Genomic DNA, 14627 nt, shown 5'->3' on the forward strand with positions numbered 1-14627 from the left:
GGCCCACAGGATACTGTGTTCTCTGGGGTAGCTAGCGCATTGCCAGAAATGTTTGTGCAGCAAATGCTGATCCCACTGATAAATATTTGCAAAGAGTTATCACATTCACCCAGGGAAGCTTGAGTGCCATCAAGCTTGGAGAATCAACCAAGCAGGATCTTTTATTGGCATTTTAAAAGAAACCAACAGTGAGAACTCTGATTATCAAATAAAAACACGCCAAGCAGGTTTAGTGCAGTCTTTCAGTGGGCCATTAAACCTGGAACCTTTTTTTGTTCCACTTCCTTGGACTGCATCAAGGGGGAGTGTTAGTGTTACCTGGACAGGGGTTGAACTCAGGACCACTCTGACTCTTTCCCCTTTCCTGTTAGGGGAACTTACAGTGCTCTTGCTTTGAGCAGAAGCCTGATTTCCAGGGTCAGGTAGTTGATAGAAGAGACGCTCAGATAAGGTTCTTTCAGATACGAATCCATAAAAGCAGTAGAGGGTGTTTCTCCCCTTCCTTTGTGCTGGAGATGTACCCAAGTGTTTCCAATGCAGTGAATTCTTCACATTCCACTGCAGCAACTAAAACAGCAGCCACACAACAAAGGGTGTAAGGCAGTCATTATCAAATAAAGCCTGAGGCTGGACCCATCCGTAGTTAAAGGTGGTTCATGGTCTTGCACGGGATTCACATTCAGTTCCCAGCACCCAGATCACACAGCTCATAACAACTTATGAATCTAGATCCAGGGGATGCGACACCCTCTTCTGGCCTCCACTGGTACCTGTCTGTACTCATGTGCACATACTCTCACACAAACACAGGCACAAGATGAAAAGATAAAATAAGTCCTAAAAAAGTGAAACTGGGACATGCAGCTGTGTTGAAGTTTGGTCTGTTGTTATGTGTTGTAATGCTAAACACCAGCCCCCAGGCCTGGTTGCCCCCGGGATGAGAGAATCTGTGTGCACATAAGTATGCTGTGTAACCTTGTCCCCACTCTCACGGTTATCTCTGATTGGTGAATAAAGATGCCTACAGACAACAGCTAGGCAGAAGACATGTAGGTGAGGTCGGGGCTCCTTGGCTTGGGGTCTGAGAAAGGACCAGGTGGAAAGACACCATGGGATAAGGGATCATGAGAACTGGCCATGTGGGTTGACTGGGGAGTAAGAGCAGCCTATGGGACATGGGAAATCATACTGATGGGGAAATAGATTCTAATAGCACAGAGGGTGGATATCTGCCCAGCTCTAATGCTTTAAAGACTTATTATAAATATAAGGTTGTGTGTCTTTTATCTGGAAACTGAATGACCAAAAGCTGAGTAGAAGCCCCCATCCCAGTTGAGATTAAATATCAACTACAACAAAGTGGCCAACCAACATGGGGCAAGAACTCACTTTTAACAAAGTTGCTTTCAGATTTCTAGATAAAAAACACACCCCATTTATATTTATAATAAGATTTTAAGGCACCAGGACAGGCAGGTCTGGCATCTCTCTCCCCTGCTTTGTGCATAGCTTGCCGCATGACCAGTATAAATTACAGGAATGACTGTAGAAAGCTGTGATCGCTTGATGAATATTCGTGGACGTCAGGTACTGATCAGGAACCACACTAATCGGTCTGCATGTAAAGGTCCATTTAATTATGCTAAGATAAAAAGATAATATGCACACACATACACACAAGCACACACACACACAGGAGAGAGAGAGAGAGAGAGAGAGAGAGAGAGAGAGAGAGAGAGAATGTGTGTGTGTAGGCACGAGAAAGAGAGGCGATAAAGTGGGGCAGAGCTGTCTAACCTCAGAAGAAAGCTGGCATTCAGAGTGGTAGGTATGTTACGTTTGGTGGGTTTGTAATACATTCAAAGTCCAGCCTGCTCCACACATAGTGCAATCACAGGGTCTTTCCCACCATGACAAGATTTTGCCAGAAAAGCACTCAATCTCCTTTTAAAGTCTTCTGTTTCCCTAAGTCTAAAAGGTGTCCCCATACCAATTTGATAGAGTGGCCACACATACATGGACATTCACCAAATCAACACATATGTGTACACTCACAGCAGAAATACAACTCTCTCCATCCCATAAAACCACAGAACTACAGTCCAAACTGGGGCAGGGACTTCATCTGGGGAACGACACAGGGGTTAAAGGGCAGAGCTTTGATTGCCAACAGAATGAATTTTAAAACTATCAAAAAGTAGCCTGAAAAATGCCACATGGCTGGATTCTGCTGTCTTCATGAAAAGCTGTGCTCAGTATGCATGCTTTTTCCTCCCGTGCCTCCGCTCTAGCCAGCTGGACTTAACTACGCCCTGCACCGCTTCCCAGGACCTAACAGAAGACAAAGGTCAAAGCAATCCTCCCTGGTTCCCCGAGGCCTGCAGTGGTCTCTGGCTTCCTCCACCTACAGAGAACTAGAGCTAGCGCACCAAAGGCTCACACTGCTTCTTGCAGTGTGGGCAAACAGTTTTGCGGGCTGTGGTGAGCAGAGTCACCTGCTTCACGAGAAACCTTATTCCTTCAGGTGTACAGGCAAAGAATCTCTGGTCAGAATTGCCTGAGGCTGCAAGGATTGCGGTTTTCAGAGTTCTTCAAATTTGGCAACATTTGTTCTCTCTCTCTCTCTCTCTCTCTCTCTCTCTCTCTCTCTCTCTCTCTCTCTCTCTCCCTCTCTCTCTCTCTCCCCCCCCACTCTCAAAGATGACCTTGAACTCCTGACTCCCTTGCCTCTACTTCCCAAATTCTGCAGTTAGAGATGTTCTCCACCAGCAAACATAGTGCATGCTACACTGGAGATTGAAGCCCAGGATTGCCTACATGCTAAAGAAGTACCTCAGCAACTGAGCTACAGCCCCAGCCTCCTTTATGTTCCTTAAACACAAAGCCTGAAAACAATTGTATACTTTTAGTGTTCCCAAGAGAGTCGGCATGGAATGTTCCACTTGTGGCATCCTATCTGCCCTCAAAGTTTTGAATTCAGAGCGTTTGAGATTTTGTGTTTTCGGGCTAGGGCTGCTCAACTTATAACAGCATCCATTTATAACCTGCATGTCCATATGCCAGGCACTAGCCAAACAGGCACACGTCTTCCTTCTCTCCATATGACATCTAAGACAGAAGATGTGGAAGAGTTGAGAGGCTCTCCCAAAGCCATCGGTCTGGAGTTGCTCGCACTGGGGACTCGAACCACAGCAGCCTGAGTCCAGGGAACACACTCCTAACTGTGTGGCCTCCCTGGCTGCTCTTGAATGGGACAGGGCTTTGGCACAGCCTGAGATCCATACCAGCAAAACAGGTCATGGCCAGCCTTTACAATCCTGGGAGTTCCGTGTGCTGCGCTCCGTGCTTGCTAAGGAACAGATGTTTAATAACTTTGCAGTAGGGAGGAAGAGGTTGCATAACATGGCTCAGCTATTTTTGAACTTTGGAAAATGCTGACTGTTCTTTTCAAAGTGTCTTCTATAAAACTAGGAATATTAAAACATGAACAAAAATTCCCCCATTCTCTACACCCCACCGTCTGAAATGACAAAGACAGAAACGGGTCTAGGGTAAGTTCCAGAATACTCTATACCCTGCAAGCTGCCCCCTCCACACCATGGACTACAGTGCATTGTTCCAATACCCTAACTGCAGGAACTCTAAGATTCTAGGCAATAACCTTGTAGACTGCAGAGTCAGGGCTGGGATAGCACCAAGGGGGTCTCAGTTAGCCAAAGCAGTTCATGATGAGCCTTCCTGAGATCCAGGTGTGAATTCAGCTGCAACTGTCTGTAAAACTAAGGAAAGCTATCTGTCCTCATGATGCTTTGCCAATTAAGACTTCATTCAGCTTTAAATGTATTGGAAAAGTAAATTGAAGCAAGGGGCCACCAACTTCAGAGTCTCGAGTCCCACTGAGCAGACTCATATACTGGGTTCAGCCTTATCTGCCCACTGACTGGATGCCAGATCCTGTCCTTATCAATAGTCTAAATACCCATCAACTGGGGATGACTAGATAAAAGATGAAGCGTGGGCTTAGCAGAATGCAAAATGGCAGCTGAGATGAATACACTGGAATTCCATTATCTTCCCAGCATTCTTGAAAATGCAAGGTTAAAGCCAAGCAGTCTGGAATGCATTAGGTGTCACTAGGATGCCTTGAAATAAAACTGGACTAGGCATGTGGCTGTACAGGCATCTTTAGTGAAAATACATCAGCACACACCCAGATCACATATGTACTAAATTCACTGTAGAACTTTCCTTTTCTCTGCAAGATTGAAGAGGGTTGAGACCGGGGCTTCTACACTATCACTAATGCACTGTTTGTTTTTAAATGTTCAAAGAAATGTGACACACTGTCCCTGTTCTATGTTGTGAGTAATGGGTTGAACATATTATCATATTCTGTACTATTCACTGTCTTTTTCATTATTTGAAAAAGGAAGAATTCTTGAGCTAGCATGAAGGCTCAGTGTGAAAAGGCACATGCTGCCAGGCCTGAAGACCCGGATTCAACTCCTGGCATGCAAAAAAGGAAAGAATAAGCTCCAAGAAAGCTGACCTGAATATGTGTACACAATCACACACACACACACACACACACACACACACAGAGAGAGAGAGAGAGAGAGAGAGAGAGAGAGAGAGAGAGAGAGAGAGAGTAAATAAACAGATGTAAAAAGTGCGTTCTTGGACCCAGAGTTTGCTTTGTGGCCAATTCTCCCACTTTTCGACAGACTATATGGTCCTTGGGGACAGGAGTCACACTTAACTCTACTGCATATTCCAGGAGCCCACACAGATCTGCTAGGTATGGGGCAAGATGGCTGAGACCCAGAGGATGCAGTTCCTCAATTCTGAGTTACTGTCTTGGGGTGTCTCCGACTCTCAGCCAAGGGCATCTCAGAGAGGCACCGCTCTTTCCTTGCTGGGGTGCATGTGAGGGAAGAGGAGTGTGGCCAGGAGAGAAGGATGGGTCACTGTGAGGCTCCACCCAGCCTCGCCGTCTGGGTGTGCACCACCACCCGTAAGTGAATGGGAAGACATTTCATGCCCGGGAGCCCGGGACAACGAACTAGTCTGCTTGGTGTGTTGTTTCTCTGGGGCAGAAATGACATTCTAAAGGCTGATGCATTCTAAGGTAAAGCCCGAGGAGCCGGCACAGTGGCACCTCACAGCCTGGGGGTTGCTTTGTTCTCTCCTTAAAGAATGGAGTCCAGGGTGGTCCCAGGGAAGGATCTGAATGTCTTGGCAATTATCCTTCCAAAATTCCTTTTCTTATATATATTACATTTCAATTGCCTCACAATTGAGTTATGGTTCCCACAAAATAATAGATTTTCAAATCTGCCAGCTGCAGGGCACAGCTTATTAAAGCCAGTAAGAATTCATTAGCCCCGCCCTGTCTCAGGGCTGGCGTTGAGCCTGATGACCTAAGAAGCTTCTGTGCTTCACACTGAATTATCCCAATTCTTTCCTGATATTTGAACAATTATTTAGGATGCTAAAAGTGGATATGTAAAAACAGGATTGGGGGCATTGTTAAAAGAGCTCGATGTCTGAATTCAGCAGGCCATTTTCCTTGGATGTGTGTTAGCTGTGAAGAAGTACACCCTGGACTGGGAAAAGGTCTCAGAGGATAAAGACACTGGTCTCACAATTGGAGCACTTATGTTCAGTTTCCCAGAAGCCACATAAAAGCAGGATACAGTGTAAAGATCTCAATCCCAGTGACTGGAAAAAGCGAGGGTGGAGACAGGACTGTGCAAAAGGGTTCAGGACTGTGCAAAAGGGTTTTAGCCTGGCGCAGCAGTGAGACAATAATGATGACACTGTCTCCAACAAGGCAGAAGAGGGTGATTGACAGCTAACAGGTGCTCTGAGTCCCTATATGTATGCACACACACACACACACACACACACACACACACAAGTACACTTCTGTTTCAGAGGTAAACTCTGAAAGGGAACAGATTCAAACTCACAGTCTTCCAGAGATGTTTTAGAATGGCTATACTCTGCAGGCAACCAACATGCTCTGCTAACTGCAATCAATCTTCAATAGGGCCATACTTCATTAATAACTCCAATGCTTATTGAATGGTCAGCAGGTGTGAGCACATAAAAAGCATCACTTTTTACACATCATATTCGCTCCTTACATACTCAGGACAACTGCTAAGAACTCTGGTTCTCATAAAACTGCTCCCAGCCCAGAACTAGCAGCAGCATCCAGGAACTTGTTAGAATACAAGTTCTACAAGGTCACTGAAGGTGTACTAATAAAATGGAAATTCCTAGAGCCTGTGTTAGAGCCAGCCTTTCCAGACAGCTCAATGCATGCTAACATTGGAGCTGTTATTAATTATCACTTTATAACAAGCACTTGAGACCCAGAAAGAGAAGGTGATTGTCCACTGCTCTGTAGAATGTGAAAGAGATGGGATTTGAACATGGTCAGTACCACTCCCTCCTCAGCCCAGCCTTTAATCACAGAGCTATGCTGTTCATTGTGTGCGAACTGAAGCACAGATTACATCATCAAACATTAGGCAAAAACAGAAAGAATGGGTGTCTGAATAATAATTCTAAATCTTAGCAGCTGAGCCATAATGATAGACCACAAAGAATAACGACGCTTCCAAGATACATAAAATCTAACTTAAATATCCACCATGATTGGACAGTTAAATAAATTATGCTACCATCATGCAGCAGAATGGAATGTGGCTTTAAGACTGATGATTGCCAAGCTCTTCAATGACCTACAAAAACACTTGGAATATAAGAAGAAAAGAAATTCTCAGTCAGGAACCAGAAGCATCAGTGTGGACAATTCTCCCAAATAAGGCGGTGCTGCTGAGGATGTGGGTGGTTGGATGGTTCCACAGCTGTTGGCGTGAACATAAACTGGTGCCATTGCTTTGCAGAAGAGTTTGGCAATGGATACTTAGGCACATATCTGGCCCCCAAATCCCACCTCTTAGAACCAGCATAGACACATAATTACATACAGCAAAAAGAGGCAGGTTTAACACTGTGACTGAGCTTCTAATGGGAAAAAATCTGAAAAAAATAAAGATTTCTCTTGAATGTGAAGAATAAATAAACAAATGATGAATATGGAAGAGTGTGGTATGGATATTGCAAAGATTTACCTGACATATAAATAGATGATTGATAGATAGATAGATAGATAGATAGATAGATAGATAGATAGATAGATAGATAGATAGATAGATAATTGATATGAGACAGGGAGGAAGATAGAGAGACAAAAGAAAACTCTTAAGTGGATGTTCTACAAGGTGTGTTATTGAGTAAAGAAAATAAAAGCAAGTTGAAGAGAGCAGCTGAGATCTCTTAGTATTAGCCAGGCATTATAGCATTGCTTGTAACTTGAACAGTCAGGAGCCTGGGTTGTGAGATGAAGGGCCAGCCTGAGCTACATAACACATTCCAAAATAGTTATGGCTCTATGATGAAACTCTGACTCAAAATCAGCATTATATTACTCATTATTTTTAAAGTGAAATGGGAAGAGAAGAAAAGAGAAATGAGCATAAAATCAAAACGAAACTCCCTCCAAGTAAATCCATGCATTCTGTATGTGATGTCTACACTTTCACAAATGACTGTGAACCCAAACACTCATAGCAACAAAACTCTGACCCATCTTTGGGAAACAATCAAAGAACTCTCTCTTACTGGTGCAGAGTGTGTAGCGGGGTCTCCGGCTTCTCTGTCTGCCCGTAGCAGCTGGCCTTGGCCTCGGGAATGTAGGAGAATTTCTCCAACATGGAAGATGCGGCAGTGGTTAAGATCCCAAGACCGTCTCTCACTCTTGCCTCCAGACTGTAGTCCCAGTCGTCGTAAGAGACTGAAATGAGACCCGATGGAAACTCTTTGGGGATGAGCTCTGTGTTCCCGGAGACCAAACTGGGGACAATCCAGAAGAAATCGTAGCCGGTGAGGCCAAGAGAGCGAGCCTCGCTCAGGATGAGGACAGCCTCATCCTTGGAGCAGTAGAGCAGGATGACAGAGGAGTGGATCTTCTTCAGCTGGACCTGTGTCTTGGCGTCCTCAAAAGAGGTGTCCAGTGTGATCACGTTCTGCATATCCCAGCCCACAAAGCTGTTGTCCACTGTTGTCTTGATGAAGCTGATGAAGTCTCTGTAGCCAGGGAAGATGGTGGTGACCAAGGAGAAGACATGCCAGTCATAGTCCTGCATGATCTTCAGCATGACCGTGGCTTGCTGCTGGATGGAAGCTCCAAACTGGAAGAACGTGGATGTCGGATCCTGCCAAGAAAGAAGACAGAGACGCAGAGCGTGAGGCCAGAGGCAGTGGCTACGCAGTGATCTGTCTTTATTGACTTAGAGCTGCCCTTTCTGGAAAGCAGAGAAAAACATCAGCTCATTCAGAAATACTTCTGAAGAACTGGACTCGGGGAATGGCTCACCTGGCAAAGGGCATGTCATGCAGTCACAAGTATTTGTGCTTGATTCCCAGAAGTCACATTTAAAAAGAGAGACAGGTGGATCCCTGAAGCTCGCTGGCCAACCATCCAAGCCTACATGGCAAGTTACAAGCTAGTAAAAGACTGTTTTAAAGTAAGGTAGACCGCTCCGGAGGAACAATACCTAAGGCTTTTCTCTAGTTTCCACACACATATGCACATACATATGTGCCAATGTGTGCACTGGCACACACATGAATATATACACATGAACTCATGCATGCACATACACATACATACACACAAATAATAAAAAGTAAACCCTTCTGACGTGCCAGGCTCCACAGCAGGCACAGAAAATGAAGGCTTGAAAGGATTCATGCTCAGAAGCCCATGGCCGGCACAAGGAAGGATATAATTTATTTTATTCAAGCATCATATAGTCTCGTTCTCCTCTAGATTCTATCTCCCCTGCCCTTTCTGACCACCCATTTTCAATAACACCAATTTGGTCTAGTCCTGGGGTAATGAAGCCAACGGAGACAATAGAGCATCATGAAGTATGAGGAGGTTCACGAGAGCACAGTTGGGAGCTCCTGGACTCAGCCATTCCTGAAGCCATCTTCCTTGGACCACCAGCTAAACAAGCCATGCAGTTGCTGTGTTTATATGAGCTAGTGCAAGTGGTGCTTCTGTGCCTTCAGCTTAGGCTGCCCCATCTTACAACACAGACAGTGATCTATGTGACCATCAACAGGTTCAATTGGCAAGCATTTGTAGAACACATTGCTGTGTGCTTTAGATCTTGGGAAACCATAATTCCTGGGACAGGCCCAGCAGAATCTCTGCTTTCAGAGATGCAAGGAAAACTTGGAAAAGAACAGTTTCTGGGAACAGGAGACTGAGAGAGACTTGTGGGCATGTAGAATAGAAGTGAGGAAGGGGGAAAGAGGTGGGCATGCCATGAGGTATATGTTTGAGTACTACAGACAAAGGGAAACTGAGGATCAAAATGGTCACCAAATATCCAAGCCTAAGTGGGTCCAGAGAACACCACATGATAGTCTCCCTTCTATCTCTAGCCACAGCCCTCTTGGCGTCATTTACAATCAGAACATTGTGGATGCATATGTATCCATAGTTACTGTGCTGCACGATGACAACTCATAGGTACTGAAGTGATGGCTCAGCTGGTAAAGTGTCTACCTTGCAAGCATGACAACAGGAATGCATGGCTCTATTTGTCTATCTGTCTGTCTGTTTGTTTGTTTCCTTTAAAGCTTAGCATGTGGCATGTAGCTGCAATCATAGCGCTGGTGAAGTGGAGACAGGAGGATTCCTGGAGCTTACTAGCTGGCCAATTCAACCTAGTTGGCCTCTCAAAATCTAAGATAAATGGCTCCTGGAGAAGAATGCTAAGGTTTTTTTTTCTGACCTCTAAATGCATGTGTACATATGCATGCCTGAGCACACATGTGTCCACATATGAACACAAAACAAATGCCAACTCAACAAAAGATGCACCGTGCCACCACAAAGTGGTGCATGACCAATGCTGGCACCACTATGTGTGATTCTTCTGGAACTCAAAGACTTGCCAAAGTGCTCTTCTCTTACTATAACCACATTTTCATTTTCTCCTCTTGTGTACACTCATGATGTACACACTCATGTGTGTGTGTGTGTTTGAGTGATTCCATTCACATCTTTCAAAGCAATACTTTGTAGCTACTAATGTCAACTTTTTCCATCTTGTTTTCTTGATCTTAGTGGCCAATGAGTTCTGTATGTTTCTTGGAAACACTACTCTTTCTGGAAGGCATGGGTTTGGTGGATTACTTCACTGCAGCATGGCCTGAAGGCAAAGAGGAGAAATGGGAATAAATAAATGGTTTCTGGGCTCCTTCCAATATTACAGTTCTATGAATTTTACATAATTAAATCAATTAAAATGGGTAATGGATTTAAAGACTTGGGGAATTATCTTTTTCCCTACTGTAGCATTTGGAGAAATCCAATATTCTTGAATTGATGAATCATTTTTTTTTCAGTCACATCTCAACAAGACTGTGAGCTCTCCAAGGACAGAGAAGCTGTTGTCCTTATCACTATCCCCACAGCGGGCAGTAGCCTTGGCCCAGGGCACACCAGGGAGTGGAGGACAAGGACATGCATGAGTAGATGGGTGTGAATTGTGGCCCTAGAAGAATGTCCTTGGGTTACAGAGGATGCTCAAATGGGGATAGGTTAGTGTCTGAGATTCTATGCTTTGTCACGTTCAAAGCAAGACCTTTAACACCACCACCTATGTCTACCTATTCCAAGAACTCACTCCTCCAATGGAAACCCCAAATGTATACCTATTTATGAGCATGTGTACATCTGCATATGTGCATGCATTTGTATGTACATGAATGTGGAGGCCAGAGGACAAACTCAGGTGCCATTCCTTAAGTGCTAACTACCTTATTTTTTCTAATTTTTATTTTTTTATTTGTAATAGATGAGTGGCTAAGTGTTTGCAGGCCATAGTGCATGTGTGGAGGTCATAGCAGCAGTTCCAGAGTGAAGGATAGGGCCCCATGAGCCTCTTCCCTTTCCTTGACTGGGACAGGAAAAATCACTGACTTTACTACTGAGACAACCAGAGTCTAAGCCCACGATCACAAAGAAGAGCCTCATTCATCTTAGTGGATCACGAAACAAAAGGAATAGACATGAACATGAGACAGAAGTTTGTGGGAAGCGAGAAAGGTGGAGAACAGGGTAGGAAAATGGGGTGAGAGTAGTCAGTACACATGACATACGTGTGTGTAGAAAGTATGCATGACATACACATGTGAAATTGTTAAATAAATAAACAATTCTTTGAGACAACCACAGAGGCACACATTTTGGAACAGCTACCATGGATGGAGAAATGGAGATTAATATGCTAGATGTGGCTGGAATTTGGAATCCTAAAGGATTCTTACTAACTCTGTGCAGTACATTGTTTTTTGGGTTTTTTCCCTCACATTTTTTATTAGATATTTTCTTCATTTACATTTCAAATGCTATCCCAAAAGTCCCCTATACCCTCCCCCTGCCCTGCTCCCCTACCCACTCACTCCCACTTCTTGGCCCTGGCATTCCCCTGTACTGGGGCATGTAAAGTTTGCTAGACCAAGGGGCCTCTCTTCCCAATGATGGCCGACTAGGCCATCTTTTGCTACATATGCAGCTAGAGAAATGAGTTCTGGGGTTACTGATTAGTTCACATTGCTGTTCCACCTATAGGGTTGCAGACCCCTTCAGCTCTTGGGTGCTTTCTCTAGCTCCTATATTGGGGGCTCTGTGTTCCATCCTATAGATGACTGTGAGCATCCACTTCTGTATTTGCCAGGCACTAGCAAAGCCTCACAGGAGACAGCTGTATCAGGGTCCCTTCAGCAAAATCTTGCTGGCGTATGCAATAGTGTCTGCGCTTGGTGGCTGATTATGGGATGGAACCCCGGGTGGGGCAGTCTCTGGATGGTCCATCCTTTCGTCTTAGTGCCAAACTTTGTCTCTGCAACTCCTTCCATGGATATTTTACTCCGTATTCTAGGGAGGAATGAAGTATCCATGCGTTGGTCTTCCTTCTTGATTATTGTGTGTTTTGGAAGTTGTATCTTGGGTGTTCTAGGTTTCTGAGCTAGTATCTACTTATCAGTGAGTGGATATCAAGTGACTTCTTTTGTGATTGGGTTACCTCACTCAGGATGATATCCTCCAGATACATCCATTTGCCCAAGAATTTCATAAATTCATTGTTTTTAATAGCTGAGTAGTACTCCATTGTTATATCACCAGAGTGATTGTGAGATGCCCCATACACAAACAAGAGCTGTGCTGATGCAGACCTGCCTTGTACTTCCTAGATGGAAAAGGTTGTGCCTGCACTGTGATCTTCATGGAGAAAGATAATCACAGAGCGCAGTTCAGCAGCCCAGGGCCAGCACAGCACTGGCCACCCATGGAAAAGTCTGTGCAGAACACTGACCTGGGACTTCCTCTTCTGATCTTAGACACTCTGAAAGACAAGCTTCTTTCAGACTTTCCATTTTTGCTGGGATCTTAAAAGGGTGACAAAGCTTGTGTGTTGGAGGCTTGTGTGTTGTTGTGTGTATTGTATTACCAAATAAAATAGCATTAAGTCAGAGTTAGGGCCTTCAGGAAACAACTGTTTCAGAGCTATGACATCATGATGGACTTCTCTGTCAAGAGTTTATAACTTATTGGGCTGTTGGAAAGTTCTGGAAACTCTAAGAGGAGGTCTAACTGTAGGAAGTAAGTCACTGCGAGCATACTCTTGGAGAGCATAATTTGTCCCTGGTCCATCCCCTCCCCTCATTTGCTTCCTGTACGCCAGGAGGCAAGTGATTTATTCCATGCATGCTCTCTGTTATCATATTCTTTCTCTTCAACCCAGGCCTAGGAACAATGGAGGCAAGTAATCAAAGGCTGAAAGCCCCGAACTACGAACCTAAATAAACCTTCCCTTGTTCGCATTGCTTTTGGTCAAAGCAATAGAAAGCTGACTACCACAGTCGCATTCACACCCTGCCTGCAGTGGATAGATCACAGTGAACCTTTGGGGTCAGACTGCCAAGTTACAAACTTATCTAGATGCCCCTGGGAAAAGTCGCTCAATCTTACTAAGCCTGACTTTCCTCAACTGCATAATAGGTGTAGGTATAAAAAAACAAAGACTCCAGAGATGTGGCTCAGGGTATAAACTGCTTGCCATGCAAGTGTAAAGATAAAGTCTGAGTCCCTAGAGCCCACATAAATCCAAGCTCAGGGCATACATTTGTAACCGCAGTGTTTCTCCAGTGAGCCTCAACACAGGGGAGAGGAGGATCCATTGACCTGCAGGCTAGCTAGCCTGGTGTATGCATTGAAGAGACATACAACATGATATCCTCTCTCTAACAAGGTGGATGGCAAAGCTTAGCACCTGAGATTTTCCTCTGAATCTATACACTCTGATTCATGTATGTCCTCCCACTCACACATACAGATACGTCCATATATTAGACATATACACAAAAATACAGATATATTATGCACAGCTCTAGATGGGCAGAGATTCTTCCAACATGCCAAGCGATCCACTCCTGTGCTTTCTTGTTGTCAATAGTGTCTCTCTGCTGGTGGGCTGTAAGAATTAGGTAATCTACCCGACCCCATACAGAACTATCCAATGCCCTGAGGTCAGATCCAAGCATTCAGTAAATAGTAGACTAGGAGATTTACACAGGGGTCAAGACCCATTATTATGTCACAGCAAGAAACTTTTTTTCCCCTCTACTCCAAAGTTCTCTGGTGGCCTTGAAGTGCCTCAACAGCTCAGACTATTCATAGTTCCACTACAGGGCAGTCAACAATGGCTGTGATAGCCTACTGCCTTAAGTACAGACTCCTTCCTGCACCTTTATGTACACCAGTCAAGATTCCAAGTTAGCATATTGTGGATTCTAGAACCTTTCAGACCCAAATTCACATCCTGACTCTATGCTCTGGGCAAGCACTTAATCTTCCCGAGTTTGAGGGTTTTGTTGTTGTTTGTTGGTTGGCTTTTGGCTTTTGGTGTTTGTTTATTTGTATTCCTGAAGATGAACAAGATGAACTGAGAAGAGCCAGGATCACCTCTCTCTGCTTCCTGATTCCCAGTCTGTTTCTCCCTCTTCACTGGCTGTACTGTGAACTGGGTGGGAACTGCCAGAAACCTTATGGTCTCTACCCTAGCTCATAGTCTGGGTTTTCCAGATCCATTGGTATCTGCTTTCAAATCTAGATCACACTGCAAATCAGCACATGCCCTCTGAGTCAGGAGCCTTCATTAAGAGTGGGACAGGATGGCCAAGCTCACTGTATCCATATTGTACTACAGAGAGAGTAATCGGCACCAGCACCCTACACAGGCACGTTTATCCATTACTCTGTTGATTGACATCTAGGCTGCCTCCACAATGTGGCTGGAGGACTAGGCATGTATCCCTGGAGTAGACTTGGCCTTGGTCTAACATGCGTGAAGCCCTGAATTCACTCCTCAGAACTACCTTCTACCCAACCCCCCACACACTACTCTAGACCAAAGACATTAGACATCCCTCAGAAAGACAGAAATAAGGAGACATTTGCAATACAATTGCAG

At 44.6% G+C, this 14627-nt stretch overlaps 1 protein-coding gene across 2 annotated transcripts in view; it reads right to left on the bottom strand.

The window, feature by feature from the left end:
- The window catches only part of Grin2a (glutamate receptor, ionotropic, NMDA2A (epsilon 1)), a 428183-nt gene that overhangs the window by 185795 nt on the left and 227761 nt on the right, over positions 1 to 14627 (bottom strand). For both annotated transcript variants that reach the window (NM_008170.4, XM_006521795.4), the window contains exon 4: positions 7696 to 8288. In NM_008170.4, coding sequence (NP_032196.2) covers positions 7696 to 8288 — 593 coding nt within the window. The remainder of the gene's footprint in view (positions 1 to 7695; positions 8289 to 14627) is intronic.

This window comes from Mus musculus, chromosome 16 (genome assembly GCF_000001635.26).
Source record: "Mus musculus strain C57BL/6J chromosome 16, GRCm38.p6 C57BL/6J".
NCBI classification, from domain to species: Eukaryota; Metazoa; Chordata; class Mammalia; order Rodentia; family Muridae; genus Mus; species Mus musculus.